Source organism: Schistocerca americana, chromosome X, assembly GCF_021461395.2.
Source record: "Schistocerca americana isolate TAMUIC-IGC-003095 chromosome X, iqSchAmer2.1, whole genome shotgun sequence".
Classification (NCBI taxonomy): Eukaryota; Metazoa; Arthropoda; class Insecta; order Orthoptera; family Acrididae; genus Schistocerca; species Schistocerca americana.
In genome coordinates this window covers 933,133,055-933,152,886 of record NC_060130.1, presented here as the reverse complement: position 1 = coordinate 933,152,886, position 19,832 = coordinate 933,133,055, and the positions used below count along the sequence as shown (strand labels likewise).

At 40.4% G+C, this 19,832-nt stretch overlaps 1 protein-coding gene across 1 annotated transcript in view; it reads right to left on the bottom strand.

Moving 5' to 3' along the window:
* LOC124554906 (UBX domain-containing protein 4-like) overlaps positions 1–16,149 on the bottom strand; it is a 128,849-nt gene extending 112,700 nt beyond the window's left edge. The window contains exon 1 of the mRNA XM_047128596.1: positions 15,813–16,149. Within this exon, the coding sequence (XP_046984552.1) occupies positions 15,813–15,897 (85 nt within the window). The 5' untranslated portion in view covers positions 15,898–16,149. The remainder of the gene's footprint in view (positions 1–15,812) is intronic.
* Positions 16,150–19,832: the final 3,683 nt, after the last annotated feature.

Genomic DNA, 19,832 nt, shown 5'->3' with positions numbered 1-19,832 from the left:
AAATTCGCACCTTTAAAACTGTACGCGTAGTGTCATCTTTGGAGGGCTGTATCTTTGAGCAGAAACTTTTTTGGAGAAAACAACAAAAATACATGTTCCTTACTTACTCCTTCATTTTAACATATGGCTAAATTCAGTAACATCAGAGACTATGAAGGTAAGATTTTTTTCCTAGCCTGCCTGAATTGATAAGGACTATGTCCATTTGATATTGCATTTATAACCCTGTCTCCACCTGACCAGAAGTCCTGTTCCTCCTGCCACCAAATTTCACTAGTTTCCACTACATCTAACTTCAACCTAACCATTTCCCTTTTTAAATTTCCTAACGTACCTACCCAACTAAGGGATCCAATACTGCAGTCCCATCCACAGAACGCCAGTTTTGATTCGCCTCATGACGGCATCCTCTTGAGCAGTTCCCGCCCAAAGATCCCAATGCAGGACTATTCCACCTCCAGAATATCCACTCAAGAGGATACCATAATCATTTGATCATACAGTAGAGGTGTATCTCATTGGAAAAAATTACAGCTGAAGTTTCCCCTTGCTTTCAGCATTCATAATACCACCACAGCTATGCTACTTTGGCTGATGCCACATGGCCAACCATCCAGAGGAGTTTTGAGATAATCAAGGTCAAAGGCTAAGGTTAATGAGTGGAATGAGAAAAATCTTAAAAACCTGCCATGTAGTATATCAATTTAAAGGTCTACTCATTAGCTTTTCAATGATAGTCTTAGAGTCATTGCTATATCTGGATTACAATCAAAATTATAGATATTTCTGTTGAGACAGATGCATGTACATTTCACACAATTTTTGAACTTAACTGACCTATAACTTTCTTTACCTCTACAAACTGGTAGTTTTCATTTCTCTTATCTGAATCACTGAATGCACCAAATTTGCAAGAGATCTGTTATGGTCATGTTGAAAATGTTACTTTTATGCATACGACTAACATCTAATTACCCTGGTACTGATATACCATTGGCAGTTATATGAGGGGGGGGGGGGGGGGGGGGAAGGAGGAGGAGGAGGAGGAGGAGGAGATTAGTGTTTTAATGTCCCATTGACAACCAGGTCATTAGAGACGGAGCTATCTCGGGAAAGATCTCACATACAATACAGGTTTAAGAGCCCTCCAGAGATCTACAATAGTAGATACATGGGTTGACATCCCCAGAGTACCAAGAATTTGTTGTGGTAATTTTTATACTTTTCACTTTTGTGCTGCACTTCTTCGGCCTAATTTTAGCAGTTCACCAGGTATAGGAAAGCCGATTATGAATTCTAAACTTCCTATGATACCACTATCGGTTCTGAAGGCTGAAATGGGTATCAAAAGTGGGGATTCATTACGTCACGTGCTGCACTATTGTGGCATTACCTTACACAGGATTGATGACTTTACATAATTCGAAAGCACCGCATAATGGGCCCGAGATACTGAATTCATGTGAGCTGGTGTTACAAGCTATAGCACCATCACTACACCACAAACAAAGGTATCTTGAGTAAAACTAACGTGATAGCAAAAAATCTACCCTGGATAAGTGTAGCATGACACAAGCAAAGATGAGATCAAGATTGTGAGAATGGCAGAACTCAGGAAACTATAATACCAAGAGGAAGTGACTCAAGTGTTAACTGTGTGATGAGTGAGGATTATATTACAGTAATACATGTAGAAGCTAGAAAAGCACCTGTGGCAAGAAAATACATCAGTTATTATCGCAGATCCTATGAGGCACTATAAGGTGAAGGTTTTCCATTGAAGTAAGGGGTTTTGGATATAAGACATCCCAGCCACAGAGGAAACAGTGAGATGCAAATCATACCAGCTTCAACTGATGGAAAGAAACATATTTATTTGAGTAAATGAGATTTTCTGTGGTTATTCGAATATGATGAGAAGTTGATGGATTTTATCTTTATGAGGCAATCCGATGGTTTTCTATAAATTAGTCATTGTTATCTTATGGTTGGTTAAAACTAGGTAAAATGGGTAGGGTCACTACCATAGATTCTTCATGTACATAATCTAATGTCTGTATCCTTCTACACAACTGAATACTTATGGAAACTTGTGAACAGCTACAGATTTCATGATTGCAGATGTCAAAGAACCTAAGCAACCTTATCCCTAAGAGCATGTACTGGCACTGCTGTAACTGCAAGGCAGTTTGGCAGTAATGCCAAGAATTTCAATGTTGCATAGACTAGTGTCAACTAGTGATATCGCATTAGCTAACTTAGTGTCCATTTCTAGCACACGTACATTGTCTCCGGAATCACATCGTGACAAGAACTCTACGCACTCTTGAGAGAATTTTGATTTATAATTGACACACACTAATGTAACAGAAGGGGGCGAGGGGGGGCAGATGCTAGCATCTACACAGCTAACCTTTGTCAGAGCAGCACCACACTAAATAATACTGCAATGCTGAGGAATTTTAGGACAAAGTGATTCACTTACAATCTCGAAGGCACACGGCTGGCAACACACCCTATCTGATAACTGCTTCCAGTGTTAATTCGACATGTAGCAAGACTCCTGTAACCACACATCAATGCAACATTTAGTAAATCGCCTGCACATGATGTCATCGTCACCAGACAGCAAAAGAAATTGGCATGGGGCACTACAAATAGGCAGGGTAGATGGTCTAGCGAAGAGTTTGATGACAGAAATCAGTGGGCCTGTGTGTTAGGTCACACATCCTCTGCCAGGCAGCCACTGACTGTTCCTTGGAGTCCGAGGTTTGATGTCACTGGGCTGTCCACTGAAACCAGTGAATATGGTGAGCCATTACCCAATTGCTGCCAGCTGAGTTCTCTGCTAGCCGTGGTACTCCTGTCTACACAGTTGCTACATACACATTAACTGGCTAACTCTACTTTCACACTTCATCAGAATGCTACATAACCAGTGTGCGTGGCCTTCAGGCAAGAACCCCTCTGCAAAACCCGTACTAAGACACTGTGGATCGACACCAGGCTGCACACACCAAACTTGAAAGCATTTCTGTATCTGCTCCATCTTGATGTAATAGTTTTTTTGAACTCCATCGATCTTGTTGTAGTTACCCTCACCTTCGATGGAATCTTCTCTCCCTCAGCCCCTGACCAAACTCACAATACACAGACAGGAGAGCAGTCACACAATCCTGACAGACTGAAGCAATGATCCTCCACTTCAAAATAACAGGTAGCTACAACTGCAGCTCTAAAGGTGTGATATAGAGAAATATGGTGACTTCGTCACCACTGTTTCTGGCATAGTTTTTAATGGTCCTGCCACATATCTTAATGCCTTTTTAACTAGATGGAGTCATTCATATTTCATTCTAGTGATATTGCATGCAATTAAGTGTTGTGTATTCTCCTCCCTCTCTTTCCCCTGCTCACTCACTCTCTCACTCTCTCTCTTTATGTGAGGAAGGTCAGAAAATGAGAGGAGTGTTGTCCCAAGTACATCACACACAGTCTCCTCCCACCAAATCAACCAACCGACATCACACACAAGTGGGAGAATACATGCCCACATTTTAAGCAACTGAAACAACACCTCACGGGTGGAGGAACATAGCGTTTAATCATCACACAGGTATACCATTACCTTAAACTGCCACTATGTACTGTATTATCCTTCAGTCCTCCCTGGATTCGACGAACAATGTCAAAATCCTACTGCTCTAAGTTAGTGAGTAGTTCCTTGTCAGTTTGTAGTGTCAGATACTTATGAAATAAGAGCCCCTGAGTCGAGTTCAACATTTTCTGATGATTTATTGAGATTGGTAGATCTCCAAGCATGTACCATGATTGAAGTGTCTCCCACTGAGTGGGGGTTTGGGTCCCGATCAATACCGACAAGTTTCTCAGCTTCTTTAACTGTGATTTCGACAACCTTATTGTTGACGTATACTCTTAGTGGTTTCAAAGCTATGAAGTGTTCGCCAATACTCCTTGAGTGCACTATGTACTCGGCAAATTCATTAGTTTGACTACTCTTCATGTGACCCGATTCCTATGGTTTCAATAAGGACAGAAACACCACAGGATTATAAGTTCCTGCATTAAAATAGTTATTCCTCTTAATGAGGCAGCCACTTCAGCATGGCAATCATGGTGTAACATTTTTATCTTGTACACTGTACATCATCTATCATGATGCCACTCACTTCTATCAGAGGTTCTCCCCATGGCCACTACCTCACCACAGCAATACCTACAAGAGACAGTGTTGTCTCCAGTTCTATTCTGATACTCCTCTTGGCTGGAGTGCGGTCTAGTTGGTGGAGGTACTTTGCTGCTCAATGCGAACAATCCCCAGTTTCCTCCAACCTCCTGGACAGTCAGCCTGTGTCCCTACATGAAACTCTACAAGGTTTGATTTCAGCCACAATGCACTGTTCACTTGAACAATGGTACACAATCAAATTGTGTGTGAAATTTATGATGTCCATTGCCTAACCATTCTAAATGGTTGAGCAGGGTCATAAGAATGAACGTCCATCAAAATGACAAGTGTTTCAGTGGCAAAAAATGCTTTTGGAAGGCTCAAAAGAAGCCGGGGGGGGGGGGGGGGGGGGGGGGGAATAAATAAAAAAAAAAAGGGGGGGATTTGTGTATGTGTCAGACCATACAGCAATAGTTCCTGGAAGTTCCACAAAAACAATACACACAGTCACACTACATTTTTGTTGAGGGTTTATCAACTCAAAAATGACCTGGAAACCCTGCCCCGGCGTGCTATAGTCACAATCTCACTCCAGCAGATTTTTTTTTCTTTACCTGGCTCAAGACATCTTTGAACGGTCATATCTAGACCATTGACAAGACGAAGCCCGCTGTTATGCATAAACTCAAAGAGAGTGCAACCCACGCCTTGCAGAATGTATGTAATGCTTGGAAATCTAACTGGCAAAAAACATATTGACACAGGAGGGCCTATTTTGAAAAATTTTGATACACTGCACTGTTCTGACCAATAAATTAGTTTTTTTGGACTTAGTGACATCACTTTCTGGACAAACCTTTTACCTGCCATATTAGCCATTGCCCAGATTTCCCAGTGCCCTGGGTTTACCAGGCAGCTACTCCGTGGCATACAAGAGTTGTTTACAACCTGGATATCAGCTGTGTGATCCCAACAGGTACTACAGACACACAGAAAAACCATTAGCTATGATAGTGGATGTTGGGCGATGATGTTAATCCTTTCGACAGAAGGGTTGGTTGGCTTTTATGCTCAGTGGATACAATTTGTGCTACATAAAGTGAGCATTCTCATACAGCTCAAACTTCTGTGAAATTTGGAAAATGTGGAGGTCAAACTCTGTGGCAAGCAAACATTAAAATCAAATACTTTGAGAGTGTTCTCGGGTAAGAGACTTTTCAGGGGTTATCCTGATGGACATTAAGTCACCACCATGGATGCTAACCAAGTGTCTCCAGTTCAGTGCCTTTTGTGAAAGGAAAGTTTCACCATGTGTATGTTCTAACTCGAATTCCACTTGTTGACAGTGGCCTACAAGAAAAGAAGGAATGTTGGAATGGTTCCAAGTCCCACGCTAGGCAAGCACGTTCAGGAAATTGTTGTGAAAGGGTGGAGGGGGGGGGGGGGGGGGTTGCCACCGAAAGCCGTTAGTTAGTTAGTTGGAGGTCAAAAATGTGACCTAAATTTCTTTGGGCTTTGTGAGCGATCTTTTGATAAGAGTCTGCTACAATAGCAGAAAGAGGTCCTCACATGTTCAATAACATTGTCAAACTGTCAATATATTGACCATTTGAGAGCAAATATTGATGTATTGTCAACATTATTGGACCTCAAAATATTCTCAGTTTCTCAACAAAAAGTGAGGTCAAGTACGGATGGTTTGAAAACATTTTCCATTCAGAAGTTGACAGGGCTTCATAAATCAGCCACACAGCATTAGTGTGTACAATTTACATTTTCAATTCACCTTTGTGCATATCATACGTCATCTCAGATTCAAATTTTCAACTGTAATATGCTTATGCAAGGGTAATCATTGTATACCCTATTTTACGATGGTCAATGGACAATTCACTATGACACTGCTTACTTCATAAATTTGGAAAATAGAACAGACTGGTGAACTACACAGCAGTTTCTAAAAGTGTTTCCACTTCAAATGCATTATATATCTGCAGTAACTAGTAAGAGGTCGGTGAAATTCATGTCAATTTCATGAAATTATCACAAAAGGTAAAAAAAGTTTGATGTTAATTACATTAACACATCCTTGCCAGGCAGATATAATTGCTTCACAGTCTTCCATATGATTTTACAACTTACAGAATTATACTTCAAGTATTTGAATGACCTGCCTGTTGGTAGAAATCTCTATGCCACTCCAAACACGTCAACGGCAATCTGTCCCCGATTAACTCACTTTCTTCCGCATTTTTTTATGTATTGACATTAATAATTTGTCTTATAATGCAGGACTGATCCAAAAATAATTTATGAAATTTTTTGCGCATGGTTCTTATTTTAGTCAGTAACTTAATGTGTGATAAGTAGCTCCTTTCTTTCAGCCATCTTCTAGCCAGTTTCCTCTTTTTCATTGTTTTGTGTTGTTACAGCTAATATAATTGTGGTACACACTTTCTTTATGCTGTTCGGCATCTTCCTCTCGGAAAATCACGTTAACAATTGACAGCATTGACAACAATATTGAGAGTGTGTGGGTTCCTTCAATATACTGATTGTCTGACAAACTAGTATTGTCAATAAATACTGAATGTGTGCAGGCCCCTTAGGCTTCTCTTTGGACAGTAAAAGATATTTCAATCAACATATCCCTAAAGCCCTACTGTTTGTTTTACATTTATTGTGCTGTAGGCACTGTTTCTTTAGAAATTTCTTTACAGATAATGTAGAGCTATACCTTAGAGAGTCCCCCCAATCATGAACTGTTCTACTAGATACATATCTATCCTGTGTTTACTCAACTATTCTCCTATATCTGACTGTAATTGATCCTGTCCAGACATATATGATTGATGTTGATTAATGAGATAGAACGCTACCACCTCTTTATACACTTCCTGAATATTTAAATCATTCTACTAAACGTAATTGTCAACTGTATTTCATTGAACATTGTTGCTATAACTGCTTCATAGTCACAGGCATCAGTTTCAATTTGGACATCCTGAAAGACATCAAGCCTATTTATTCCCATCACATATAATTCCATCATGAACTATCTACTCTAAGTCCTTTTCAGATAAAGTATTTAGTATTGTCTTGCCATGCCACCATCTAGTATTATGTAAGCAGGGTAGCTTTTTATTCATGCTTCGAACGCTGGGACTTCATTATGAATGCTTGAGCATTTTATCACTAAGATTTTCATAGTCTCATCTATGCTGGGCATTTACTCTGATCTTTTTATACACTACTGGCCATTAAAATTGCTACACCAAGAAGAAATGCAGATGATAAATGGGTATTCATTGGACAAATATATTATACTAGAGCTGACATGTGATTACATTTTCACGGAATTTAGGTGCACAGATCCTGAGGAATCAGTACACAGAACAACCACCTCTGGCCGTAATAATGGCCTTGATAAGCCTGGGCATTGAATCAAACAGAGCTTGGATGGCGTGTACAGGTACAGCTGCCCATGCAGCTTCAACACAATACCACAGTTCATCAAGAGTAGTGACTGATGTATTGTGACGAGCCAGTTGCTCAGCCACCATTGACCAGACGTTTTCAATTGGTGAGAGATCTGGAGTATATGCTGGCCAGGGTAGCAGTCGAACATTTTCTGTATCTAGAAAGGCCCGTACAGGACCTGCAACATGCAGTCGTGCATTATCCTGCTGAAATGTAGGGTTTCACAGGGATCGACTGAAGGGTAGAGCCACAGGTCTTAACACATCTGAAATGTAATGTCCACTGTTCAAAGTGCCATCAATGCGAACAAGAGGTGATCGAGACATGTAACCAATGGCACTCCATACCATCACGCCCAGTGATACGCCAGTATGGTGATGATGAATACACGCTTCCAAAGTGCGTTCACCACAATGTTGCCAAACACGGATGCCACCATCATGATGCTGTAAATAGAACCTGCATCCATCTGAAAAAATGACGTTTTGCCATTCGTGCACCCACGTTCGTCGTTGAGTACACCATCGCAGGCGCTCCTGTCTGTGACGCAGCATCAAGGGTAACTGCAGCCATGGTCTCCGAGCTGATAGACAATGCTGCTGCAAACATCGTCAAACTGTTCGTGCAGATGGTTATTGTCTTGCAAATGTCCCCATCTGTTGACTCAGGGATAGACACGTGGCTGCACGATCCGTTACAGCCATGCGGATAAGATGCCTGTCATCTCGACTGCTAGCGATACGAGGCCATTGGGATCCAGCACGGCATTCCGTATTATCCTCCTGAACCCACCGATTCCATATTCTGCTAACAGTCATTGGATCTCGACCAACATGAGCAGCAATGTCGCGATACGATAAACCACAATTGCGATAGGCTACACTCTGACCTTTATCAAAGTCGGAAACATGACCGTACGCACTTCTCCTCCTTAAACGAGGCGTCACAACGTTTGACCAGCCAATGCCTGTCAACTGCTGTTTGTGTATGAGAAATCGGTTGGAAACTTTCCTCATGTCAGCAGGTTGTAGGTGTCGCCACCGGCGCCAACCATGTGTGAATGCTCTGAAAAGCTAATCATTTGCATATGACAGCATCTTCTTCCTGTCAGTTAAATTTCGCGTCTGTAGCATGTCATCTTCGTGGTGTAGCAATTTTAATTGCCAGTAGTGTTATATTTTGGGGTCTCCTGCAGCTGTCATTATTTGAACTGGATGGCGAGTTCCCTAATCTAAACAACTCTTATGTGCAGCTCACCCCCAGTAGCTATTTGTGTAGCAGCCAGTGAAGTACAGTTCACCTGAGCTCCTTGGGGGACGAGAGCTACACTTTTTAATTCTACAATACAAGCCTAGGCAATGACAGTCTAGCTTTTTAGAGAACCTTTGAAGCCTCTGGACGAGCCTGCCTCTTTGTCTAAGATATAGAGAGCCATGGTCAGTACTGGAGACAATGCTTCAGATTGTGATCGTCACTGAAATTCCATGAGGGAAGCTGGCCTTTTCCACCTTCTCTGCTATTCCCTGGAATAACTCTCACATACGACTTCTGAGCCCAGTTGACAGGTAACATTTTTCCAATGTAGGCAATCACCTGCAGCTGGGTACAACCTGTTCCCTCAGTGGTTGGAATAACAGCCTCTTCAATATGCTGAACGAGACACCATGGAATACACAGGGATTGCCCAATGTGAAGCTTTTGTTGTTATGTTTGCAAACATTTGGAATGTTGACATTTAAGAGACCATTACCCATTTTCATTTGCTTCCCCAGAAAAGACACAGCAGGCTTCCCAACTAGTGAAGTGTGCCACACTGGCTTGGTTTTTATTTCAGTTCAAGAGCACCTCAAATTTGCTCATAGTGCCCTTGGTTCTCCCTGGTGTCTGCCTCCTTTGTTCAGGGCCTTTAGACCTCCAACTGACATGTTAGTCACAGTCCTGTCGACAGGTAGTGACAGGTCCTTTATTTCCTGGAGAGGAGACAGTACCAATGAGAGAGGGCAACACTTAAGGTATCTCTTGTGTGTCTCGTATGTGAAACTCATTTTAGTGTGCATGTTTATCTGTATTCTACTAAATTGTTAGAATGTCATGTTACTTATTTACTTCAAAACTGGCATAAAAAGACAAATGTAAGAAACATTCAGTGTCAAGATTTCATCCAGACAAATCTAGTATATCCTCAATGCTCTCCTACCACTATTTGAAGTCATTAACTGACAGTAATAAAATACACTGATAGAAAAAAAGGACCGGCAACAAGAAGGAGCTGTGTAACAAATGGAAGTTGGTAGGTGTGTTTCTACATCTGACAGCAGTCAATGTCCCTTCAAATTTTGCACCAGTCGCATAAGAGTAGTGCCACTATGTGGATGCAAATAATCAGGTTTGGTTTAATTACACACTGTGACTGTCATTAGCATTGGACATAGTGAGTTGATGTTAGTCACGAATGTCTTTAAGGCTACAGAGACTCCATTATCAGCATCTCACTCAGTTTGAATGACATTGTGAAATAGGGCTACGAGAAGCTGGATGTTCCTTCTGCGACATTGTAGAAAGACTTGACATTAATATAGCCATTGTACATGATTGCTGGCAGCAGTGATCACAATAATGTACTGGTCTTCAGACAGCCATGTAGTACTACCAAGAGGTTTGGCATACGGCTCTGGCACATTGTACTGCATTCAGAGCAGCAATCTGTGCAGCAGTTGGCACCACAGTGACAGAACGAAGCGTTATAAATTGGTTACTTCAAGGGGAGCCCCGAGCCCGACACCCTGTAGCGTGCATTCCACTAACCTCAAGCCATCTCCATATATGAATTCAGTGGTATCAAGCGAGAACTCATTTGAGGGGAGGGTAGAGGTCTGATGAGTTTTCTGATGAAAGATAGTTCTCCTTTAGTGCCAGTGATGGCCAAGTTGGTTAGGAGTCCGGTTCAGGGCCTGCAACCAAGCTACCTGTGTGCTAGACACACTGGACCTACACCTGGAGTTATGGTCTGGGGTGCGATTTCTTATGACAGCAGGAGAACTCTTGTGGTTATACCATGACTGCAAATTTGTACGTCAATCTGGTGATTTGACCAGCTGTGCTTCCATTCATGAACAGCATTCCAGGCAGAGTTTTCCAATAGGATAATGCTCACCCACAAATCACTGTTGCAACCCAAAATGCTCTACAGTGTGTTGACATGTTGCCTTCACCTGCTAAATCACCAGATCAGTCTGCAATCGAGCACATATCATCATTGGATGACAACCTGAGTGTCATCTACAAACAGCATTAACCATCCCTGCATTGACAAACAAACTACAACAGGCATGGAACTCCATCCCACAAACTGACATCTGGCCCCTGTAGAACATAATGCACACATTTCTGTATGCTTAATTTCAACATTCTGGTGGTTACACCAGTTATAAGAGGACCATTATTTCACATTTGCAATGGCTTATCTCGTGCTTACATTAATCTGTGATCTTTTGGAACTCTGTGGATGTCAACCCACATTTCTATTATTGTAGATCCCTGGAGGGATCTTAAATCTATACTGTATGCAAGATCTTTCCCGAGATAACTGCATCTCTAATCACTGGGTTGTCAACGGGACATCAAACACTAATCTCCTTCTGCGCCTCCTTCTCCTAGATAACTGACAATGGTACATCAGCACCAAAGTAACTAGATGTTAGTCGTACGCATAAAAGTAACATTATCAACATGACCATCTCGGATCTCTTTCAGATTTGGTGCATTCAGTGACCCAGATAAGAGGAATGAAAACTAACAATTTGTAGAGGTAAAGGAAGTTACAGGTCAGCAGAGTTCAATAACTGTGTAAAATTTACGTGCATCTGTAACAACTACAATTGTGGTTGTAATCCAAATATAGTACTGAATAAATTAATATGCTACATACCAGGTTTCTAAGATTTTTTCTCATTCCAGTCTCTGACATTAGCCTTTGACCTTGATTATCTCAAAACACCCCCACCTACATTTTTTTAATGTATTGTATTGCTCCAGTAAGTTACTGTAATAGGAACTTTAATCACTTAAATACATTACATAGACAAATGTATTCCTGCAATTTCATTACTCTACAGTAATCATTTTTTTGGTGTTGCAATTTCTCCCACCAGTGTAGTTTACTGTATAGATCAAATAGCACACAGCCTATCTTCAGCATTGACACCTGTGAATGAACTGTTTTCAGGCCATTCATTTATTATCTTGGAAACACATTTTGAGTTGTTGCTGATTGCAACATAATTCTGAACAAGTAGCACAAGTGATATTCAAATATAAAACAACACACTGAATAGTGAAGCTACTGCATTATGAATACCAAGACAAGCAAGAAATTTATCATAGTGGGCCAGCTTCAAAGTTGCAGTTGTTTAGAATAGGGTAAAGTGTCCTAAATATGATACAAAATCACAAAACGTTTTCATTTTTTAAATAAAAAGAGTACCTGCAAGTAAAAAAAATTATATGAAAGACAATGTTAGCTGCTTTAAAATGGCACTGTGTTTAATTCTTTAGAGCTGCAAATCTAAAAAAAAAAAATTAATAAAACTATCATTTTTTTTTACCGAAAATCTTAAATATGATATGACTGGTTCAAAATATGATGCACATGAGATATTCCTAAGTACAATGAAGATAGGAGATTGTGGTCTTAAAAATGAGATAGAGCACACAAAAAAAATGATTCTTATGTATAACTGGGAGTTTTCTTTCACAGATTTTTTAAGGATATGTATGGCATGAAATGAACGTCGGTGTCAACTACAAAAACTTCTTTATTTGTTTCTTCTATTTTCGACATTAGTAAGTTAAGCTACAATGAGTAGAAACTGTTTACAATTATACTTGATATATTGACACTGATACAAAAGTAACAAATGCACAAAAGAAAATCACTGTCTTTTTTTCCATGAACATCAACAGGTCCATTAAACATGAAACAGATTCCTCGTCTGATATTTCCAAAACCAGCAGAAACATGAGGAATTGGCAATTTCCCTATCACATCACTCTTATTAAAGAGAAATGTCTTTCTCATTTAATTTAAAAACTGTTTTGTCCTTGTCTACAGACTCTAGAGCCATAACTTCAAGATAATTTTCTAATATTTTTTGAATGGTGCACACATACCTATAGCTGTAAGAATCTCTCTGCCCTCCTTGAAATTTAGCCAAAATATAATCTCCTTCAGCTACATGTGCTGGATTAGTCATTACAACAGGATCTGGTGTGGGTTCTTCTAACAGATCGACATTATCAAGGCTGTCATCACTCTTCAAAGAGATGTCGGAATCTGAATCAGTCTTCTTACGCCAACTCTTTTGTGTATTTGCAGTAGTTTTGACTGTAGGCATAACTTTCCTAGTCTTCTGCTTTTGGCTTAGGCCTAATCCTTTGTTGTTTGGAGGCTTTTCTTTTTCAGCAATGAGTTTGCTGTATTCTTCTGAAGTTATTACTTGTGACATTGGGTTGATGTGACTACGCGTGGTCACAGGTTACTCTGTTTTTTTTTTTTTTTTAAGGAGTAAATTTTCAAAACTTGCTGATGATTCAGTGCTGCAAACAGGGGTTACACTAATTTTTTCAGAACCACTAGCTTCAACTTCACTGCCATCAGAGCAAGACAGCAGGGTGTTCTCTTCCGAAATGCTGAGCTCTGGCTCACTGCTATATGTGGATTTGTTCAGGTCAGTTTTGTTTTGGATATTATATCTGTGTAATTTTTCAGGCTCCAGTCGATGAACAGGATACCGTGACCTGTCAAAGAGGAAGATTTCTGTGTTCTTGAAGCCCGATATCATGTTTTTAGGTTTCAAAGCATCTGGCCATACTTTCCACATAAGATCCACAAATTCTGATTTAGATGGTTTTCTCTGATTGCTTTTTTGCCACTGAATCAACTCAGTATTCCAAGTGTCTTTAAAATAAAAGGCTTGAAGGAACACTTGTCTAAAGATTGCAGCTGGTCAGTTGTATGTGGGGGCAGCTTCACGATTGCAATTCTCACATTCCTTGCTTTTTCAATTACTGTGGGATCTAAATGACTAAGGTGACCATCCAACCGTAGAAGTAAAGGTCTCTCTTTTACAGTGTCACAGAAATGACTGAAGTAGCGCAAAGAGATTGATGATGCCATGAAACCATTAACAGCAGTTGAATAAAATGTGCCAGATAAATCACGTGCTCCCTTCCAGGAGCTCCATAGCTGCACTCCCTCAAAAATGATAAGTGGTGGAAGAGCCCTGCCAGCAGCTGACACACAAGCAAGCACTGATGTATTGTCTTTTCCAGAACCGTGAATATCCCGGAAAAACTTCTGACCAATACCTCCAACAGCTCGTACCCTGGAAGGATCAGCTGAAAAGTACGTCTCATCCAAATTCCATATACTGGCTGGTTTATCTTTGATGCCCAGCTCTTCCATTATTGCTTCTAATTTACCATAGAAATCACAAATAATAAAAGTATCACTTGTAGCTTTTCTACGATTCATTTCAAGAGCTTCCGGCTTCTTCAGTGTTAATGAATTTCATGAACAGAAATGTCTAAACCACTTTGCACCAGGTTTTCCAACTTTAAAACGAGTGGTCAAACCATTTTGTTCCACAAAGTCTTGAACAACCACCAACACTTCAGTTCTTGTCATTGGAAATCCCCATTTAGCAAGTGTCTTTAAGTGATTATCTAGTTGTTTCTTGATCTGCTGCCAAGTCGGTTTTCCTACCTCGCACACCTGAGTGAGTACCATGTACCCTTCTGCACAGGAACCTTTTTATATTTCAATGCTACCTACTGGAGTGAAGCTCCATCTTTTACCTCTTTTATGGCTGAAGAAATATATTCTTTACTATATGACCTTTCTTTTGTCTTATATGCAGGTGCCATACTGTTCCTGTCATGACCCAAAATATTCCAATTTAATATTATATAATATTGGCATAAAATAAATTTAAGAACAGTTAGAGCCTAGTCTAGACGAAACCTATACTTAGCCCTACCTGTATTAGATACCTGAGAGGAATAGCAATACGCCACTAACTCAAAACTGTAGCACAGTCTATATCCTCTGCTGCTGCTTTTGCTGCACTAATGTCAACAATAGCATGAAATAAAACACAACTGCTACATAATTGTCCTAACAACAATAGCAAGAAATACAGCACAACAACTGCTGCATTATTGCCAATTGCAGCAAGTAACACACATCTCAGTGACCAGAACGGCATGATTAAAAAAACAGAGTGTACCACTTTTAGGAAACTGCTGTATCATATTTTGGAACTGAAGCGTATCATATTTAGGGATAATACTGACTGTTTATTAATTAACTCCATATGATAAATGTGAAGGTAATGAATAATCCAACAGACAGAGCACATCTTTCTGTCTATGTAATCCAAATTTGGTGGGTACAGGATCAATACTTCCAAGATTGTGGCAAATGTTGTAGAAATGTGTGCGCATTTATTTTCGATGTGAAAAATGGTGACTGAGTAAATTATTTTTTACATCACTGCTGAGTTTATAGTGGAAAAAACAAATTATGACTGGCCATTCCCAACTGGGTGTACCATTTTTTTGGAAATTTTTTGCTGTATCAATTTTAGGACACCTTACTTAATAAACTGGTTACAAGCAAAGTAGTTTAAACATGAATAAACATTTCCCAGCTGTATGTATGTTCATGCTGAGACGATATGTATGTACAAATAAGTGAAGAGACTCTTCAAAAATATTTTGTTTTAAATATTTAAATAAACTTTGTCGCGAGTAATGTTTCCTTACTGTGTAATTTGGTCACTACACAAATTTTGTCACAAATCTTCATACAACGGTTGGAGACGAAAGTTTTATCAAATAGTCGGCTAACAGTTACATTAAGGCACCAGCTGACATTGGGTTCTTTCTCCAGACTCACAAATCTTAGGAGTAGTTCAGCCAAAATGTCAAATTCGCTTTCCATTGATGTATCACAGTATCTGTAGTTAACTAACAATATTCACCATCAAACTGACGTTGCATACTGTGGAACTGATCATGTTGCTACAAGTAGTATCAAGTAACAGGCAAACAAGTAAATATGCTCTCCGTAAACAAAACTTACCGTCAACGAAGAACATAAGCCACGAGTTCTCAGATCTAAACGAAGACAGTGCAGTAACAACCCCATCACCTAATATCGGCTGCATTCTTCTACAGCTGTCTCGAAAACAGACGCCGCGACTTTCTCACAGATTGCTACGAAACACCGTATTACCACAACATTGCCCCATAGACAACAACCCGCAAAACAACAGCACAATATTGCACAGTGGTGGACTGGTGGGGATTGTAAAGGCAGTGATGAAATCTAAATGGAATGTTTATATTTTATGAAGTTGCCAATACCGTTAATAGTTATAGAATATAGTTCATTACTGATAACATGATGTAATATCTTTAAATTTTTTTTGTTTATTCTTTGGTAGCAAAGATGTGATGATTCTGGGATAGCTGCTAAGTAAAGTCAATAAAGAAGTCTTGAAGCAGGCCAAGTGGCGTATGTTCTTGGTGAATTAAAATTAGACTAAATATCGTCAAGCAACATCTTTTGGGAACTGGCGTAAATATTACGTCACAGCAGTTATATTTGGTGACAGCTAGCTAAGGCGTGGCACGTGTTCAACCACGTGACGGCCGTTTCCAGGGCGCGTGTGGCCATCGTCAAGTTCCTCCACTGTCGCAGCCTTCACGAATGGCATCGGTGGCCGCAATGCTCGGCTGTTGAGATTTGTGTTGTCCCTGGACAGCCGCATCCGGCCCCTTCTGTTGTTCCTCAAGCGCCGGGCTTACAGCATAGACCTGACGCCGGTAGCAAGGAACTCGCCGAAACCGGAGCTGACGTCCCATGCTCTTGCTATTGTCACTTTCACGTTCCTACAGACGGTGAAGCCTCCCATAAAGGATATGAAGGAAGCTGCGGACTACAGCCTCAAGGTTGCAGGTTGGGAAACCGCATTTTGCAACGACAGCGAACAATTCCACATCACAGATCCCCACGACAGGCGGTCTCTCCGCGAACTGCTGCTGGGCTTCCTGCAGTGCTTCCAGCGGATGTACTGGCAGAAGCTGGCGGCATCTCCGCTGGATGGAGCGTTTGTGCCAAGCCAGTCGGTGCCACGCATCGTGCCTACGAAATCTGCAGCAGTGGTGGTTCTCGACCCGTTCAACCTGAGTCGAAACCTGACCGTGAACGTCAGTGACGTGGCACTGTGTCGACTCTGCGCGACTTGTACGTTGACAGAGAGGGAGATGACTTCTCGCTGATGGCAGGTGCAGCACCAGTGACTTCTAATTTTTTTTGGTAAAGCCGAGCACCAAAGCAACTTGTGACTGTGTTCAAAATGGCTCAAATGGCTCTGAGCACTATGGGACTTAACTTCTGAGGTCATCGGGCCCCTAGAACTTAGAACTACTTAAACCTAACTAACCTAAGGACATCACACACGTCCATGCCCGAGGCAGGATTCGAACCTGCGACCGTAGCGGTCGCGGGGTTCCAGACTGTAGCGCCTAGAACCGTTCGGCCACTTTGGCCGGCTGTGATTGTGTGATACTTCATTTGTCATCCAGCTACAGTAGCATATAATCTACCATAACCACTTCTGGTTTTGCACATAAGATGTAAAGCAGCATATGGTATTGAAACATATACTCATGATAACATATTAGTTTATTTAAAGAAGATTTCTTGATGCACATAAGTGTCTATTGTGATTTTGCTAATTGCATTAGTAGAGCTTAAATTATGGCAGTATTCAGCCCTAAAAAGTTTGGGCAAAGAACCACAAAATTGCAGTATGAAGTTTGTGCATATGACAGTGAAGACGACAAAGAAAATGTATAATATGTTTTGTTGACTTAGGACATGCACAAAAAAAAAAGTTTAACGATATTACATCATGTTATCAGTAATGAAATATAACTATTAACGGTCTTGGCAACTTCATAAAACATAAAAATTCCATTTAGATTTCATCACTGTTGCCTTTACAGGATAACTGCATACTACCAGTCATCTGATATCAGCAAAGACATACACTGCAAAGAAGGAGGTTTAATTTCTTTGCCACCAAGGTGATCTTTACAAGTTTACTTTCACATTAAGAACGGTACCGGGGAAGCGTGGAGTGTCTCATGCCAGTAAAACGCCTGGCTGCATTGCATTTCGGATCGGGAAGCGATATCGCGTGACTAGCTGCTTTGCACGGCTGGCTGCAACGACAGATGAACAACTGACACAGATTTCCACGCTCGAGTGGTGTAGCATGCGTGTACTTTTCCTCATTTTGGTCCCTCAGTTAATTACATGTTTTGAGGTGCATATAGTGGGTCTTTTCAAAGTTGAAAGACAGTGAATTAGCTTTAAACTATTTATTAATGTCAGTGAAAATTTGATTAGTAACTATTTCTAAATGTATACTTGACTTGCTACTTATTTCAGTGTTTGTATCATCTGCAAACAAAACAAAGTTAGCATCTGGCAATGTAACAAACGTGAGGTCATTATGTACACAAGAAAAAACAAAGGACTCAAGACGCAACCTTGAGGAATACCACATGTAATTAATTCCCGATCAGATAAAGCCTGACTGTTTACTACACAGGCATTTCGCAACGACACCCTTTGTTTCCTGTTAGTTGGATAAGACCCAAACCATTTCTCAGCACTGTTGGTGACACCATAATATTCTAATTTACTTAAGAGAATGCTGTGCTTCACACAGTCAAAGGCTTTTTACGGGTCACAGAAAATGCCAATAGCCTCTAATTTATTATCTAATGAATTAAGTACATTCTCACTGTAAATGTAAATAGCTTTCTCTTTATCAGCACCCTTAAGAAAGCCAAACTGTGACTTGGACAATATATTATTTGCAGTCAGGTGCTTAAGGACACACTTGAACACAACCTTTTCAAATATTTTTGAGAAATGCGGCAAAAGTGAAATTGGTCGATAGTTTGATGGTATCTCCTTACTACATTTCTTGTAAAAAGGCTTAACTTCAGCATATTTTAGCCAGTCTGGAAATGTTCTGCTGACAAGAGATTGATTACACGAATAACTTAAGATAGAACTCAACTCGCATGAGCTCGCTTTGATTAACTTTGTTGCAATTTTGTCATACCCACTAGAATACTTAGATTTTAAAAGTGTGCATTATTCAGGAACACACATTTTCAATAACTTTTCAGCAACCATAAATAGCTTAACAGCCAATGAAAAGTCAGTTTAAGAAAAGCATAAAGGATTTATTGGTGGCCAACTCCTTCTACTCCATTGATGAATTTCTGAGTAGAACCAACTGATTTGTGTATATATAGGGTGAGTCACCTAACATTATCGCTGGATATATTTCGTAAACCACATCAAATACTGACGAATCGATTCCACAGACCGAACATGAGGAGAGGGGCTAGTGTAATTGGTTAATACAAACCATAAAAAAAGCACGGAAGTATGTTTTTTAACACAAACATACGTTTTTTAAAATGGAACCACGTTAGTTTTGTTAGCACATCTGAACATATAAACAAATACGTAATCAGTGCTGTTTGTTGCATTGTCAAATGTTAATTACATCCGGAGATATTGTAACCTAAAGTTGACGCTTGAGTACCACTCCTCCGCTGTTCGATCGTGTGTATCGGAGAGCACCGAATTACGTAGGGATCCAAAGGGAACGGTGATGGACCTTAGGTACAGAAGAGACTGGAACAGCACATTACATCCACATGCTAATACCTTTTTATTGGTCTTTTTCACTGACGCACATGTACATTACCATGAGGGGTGAGGTACACGTATACACATGGTTTCCGTTTTCAATTACGGAGTGGAATAGAGTTTGTCCCGACATGTCAGGCCAATAGACGTTCAATGTGGTGGCCATCATTTGCTGCACACAACTGCAATCTCTGGCGTAATTAATGTCGTACACGCCGCAGTACATCTGGTGTGATGTCGCCGCAGGCTGCCACAATACGTTGTTTCATATCCTCTGGGGTTGTAGGCACATCACGGTACACATTCTCCTTTAACGTACCCCACAGAAAGAAGTCCAGAGGTGTAAGATCAGGAGAA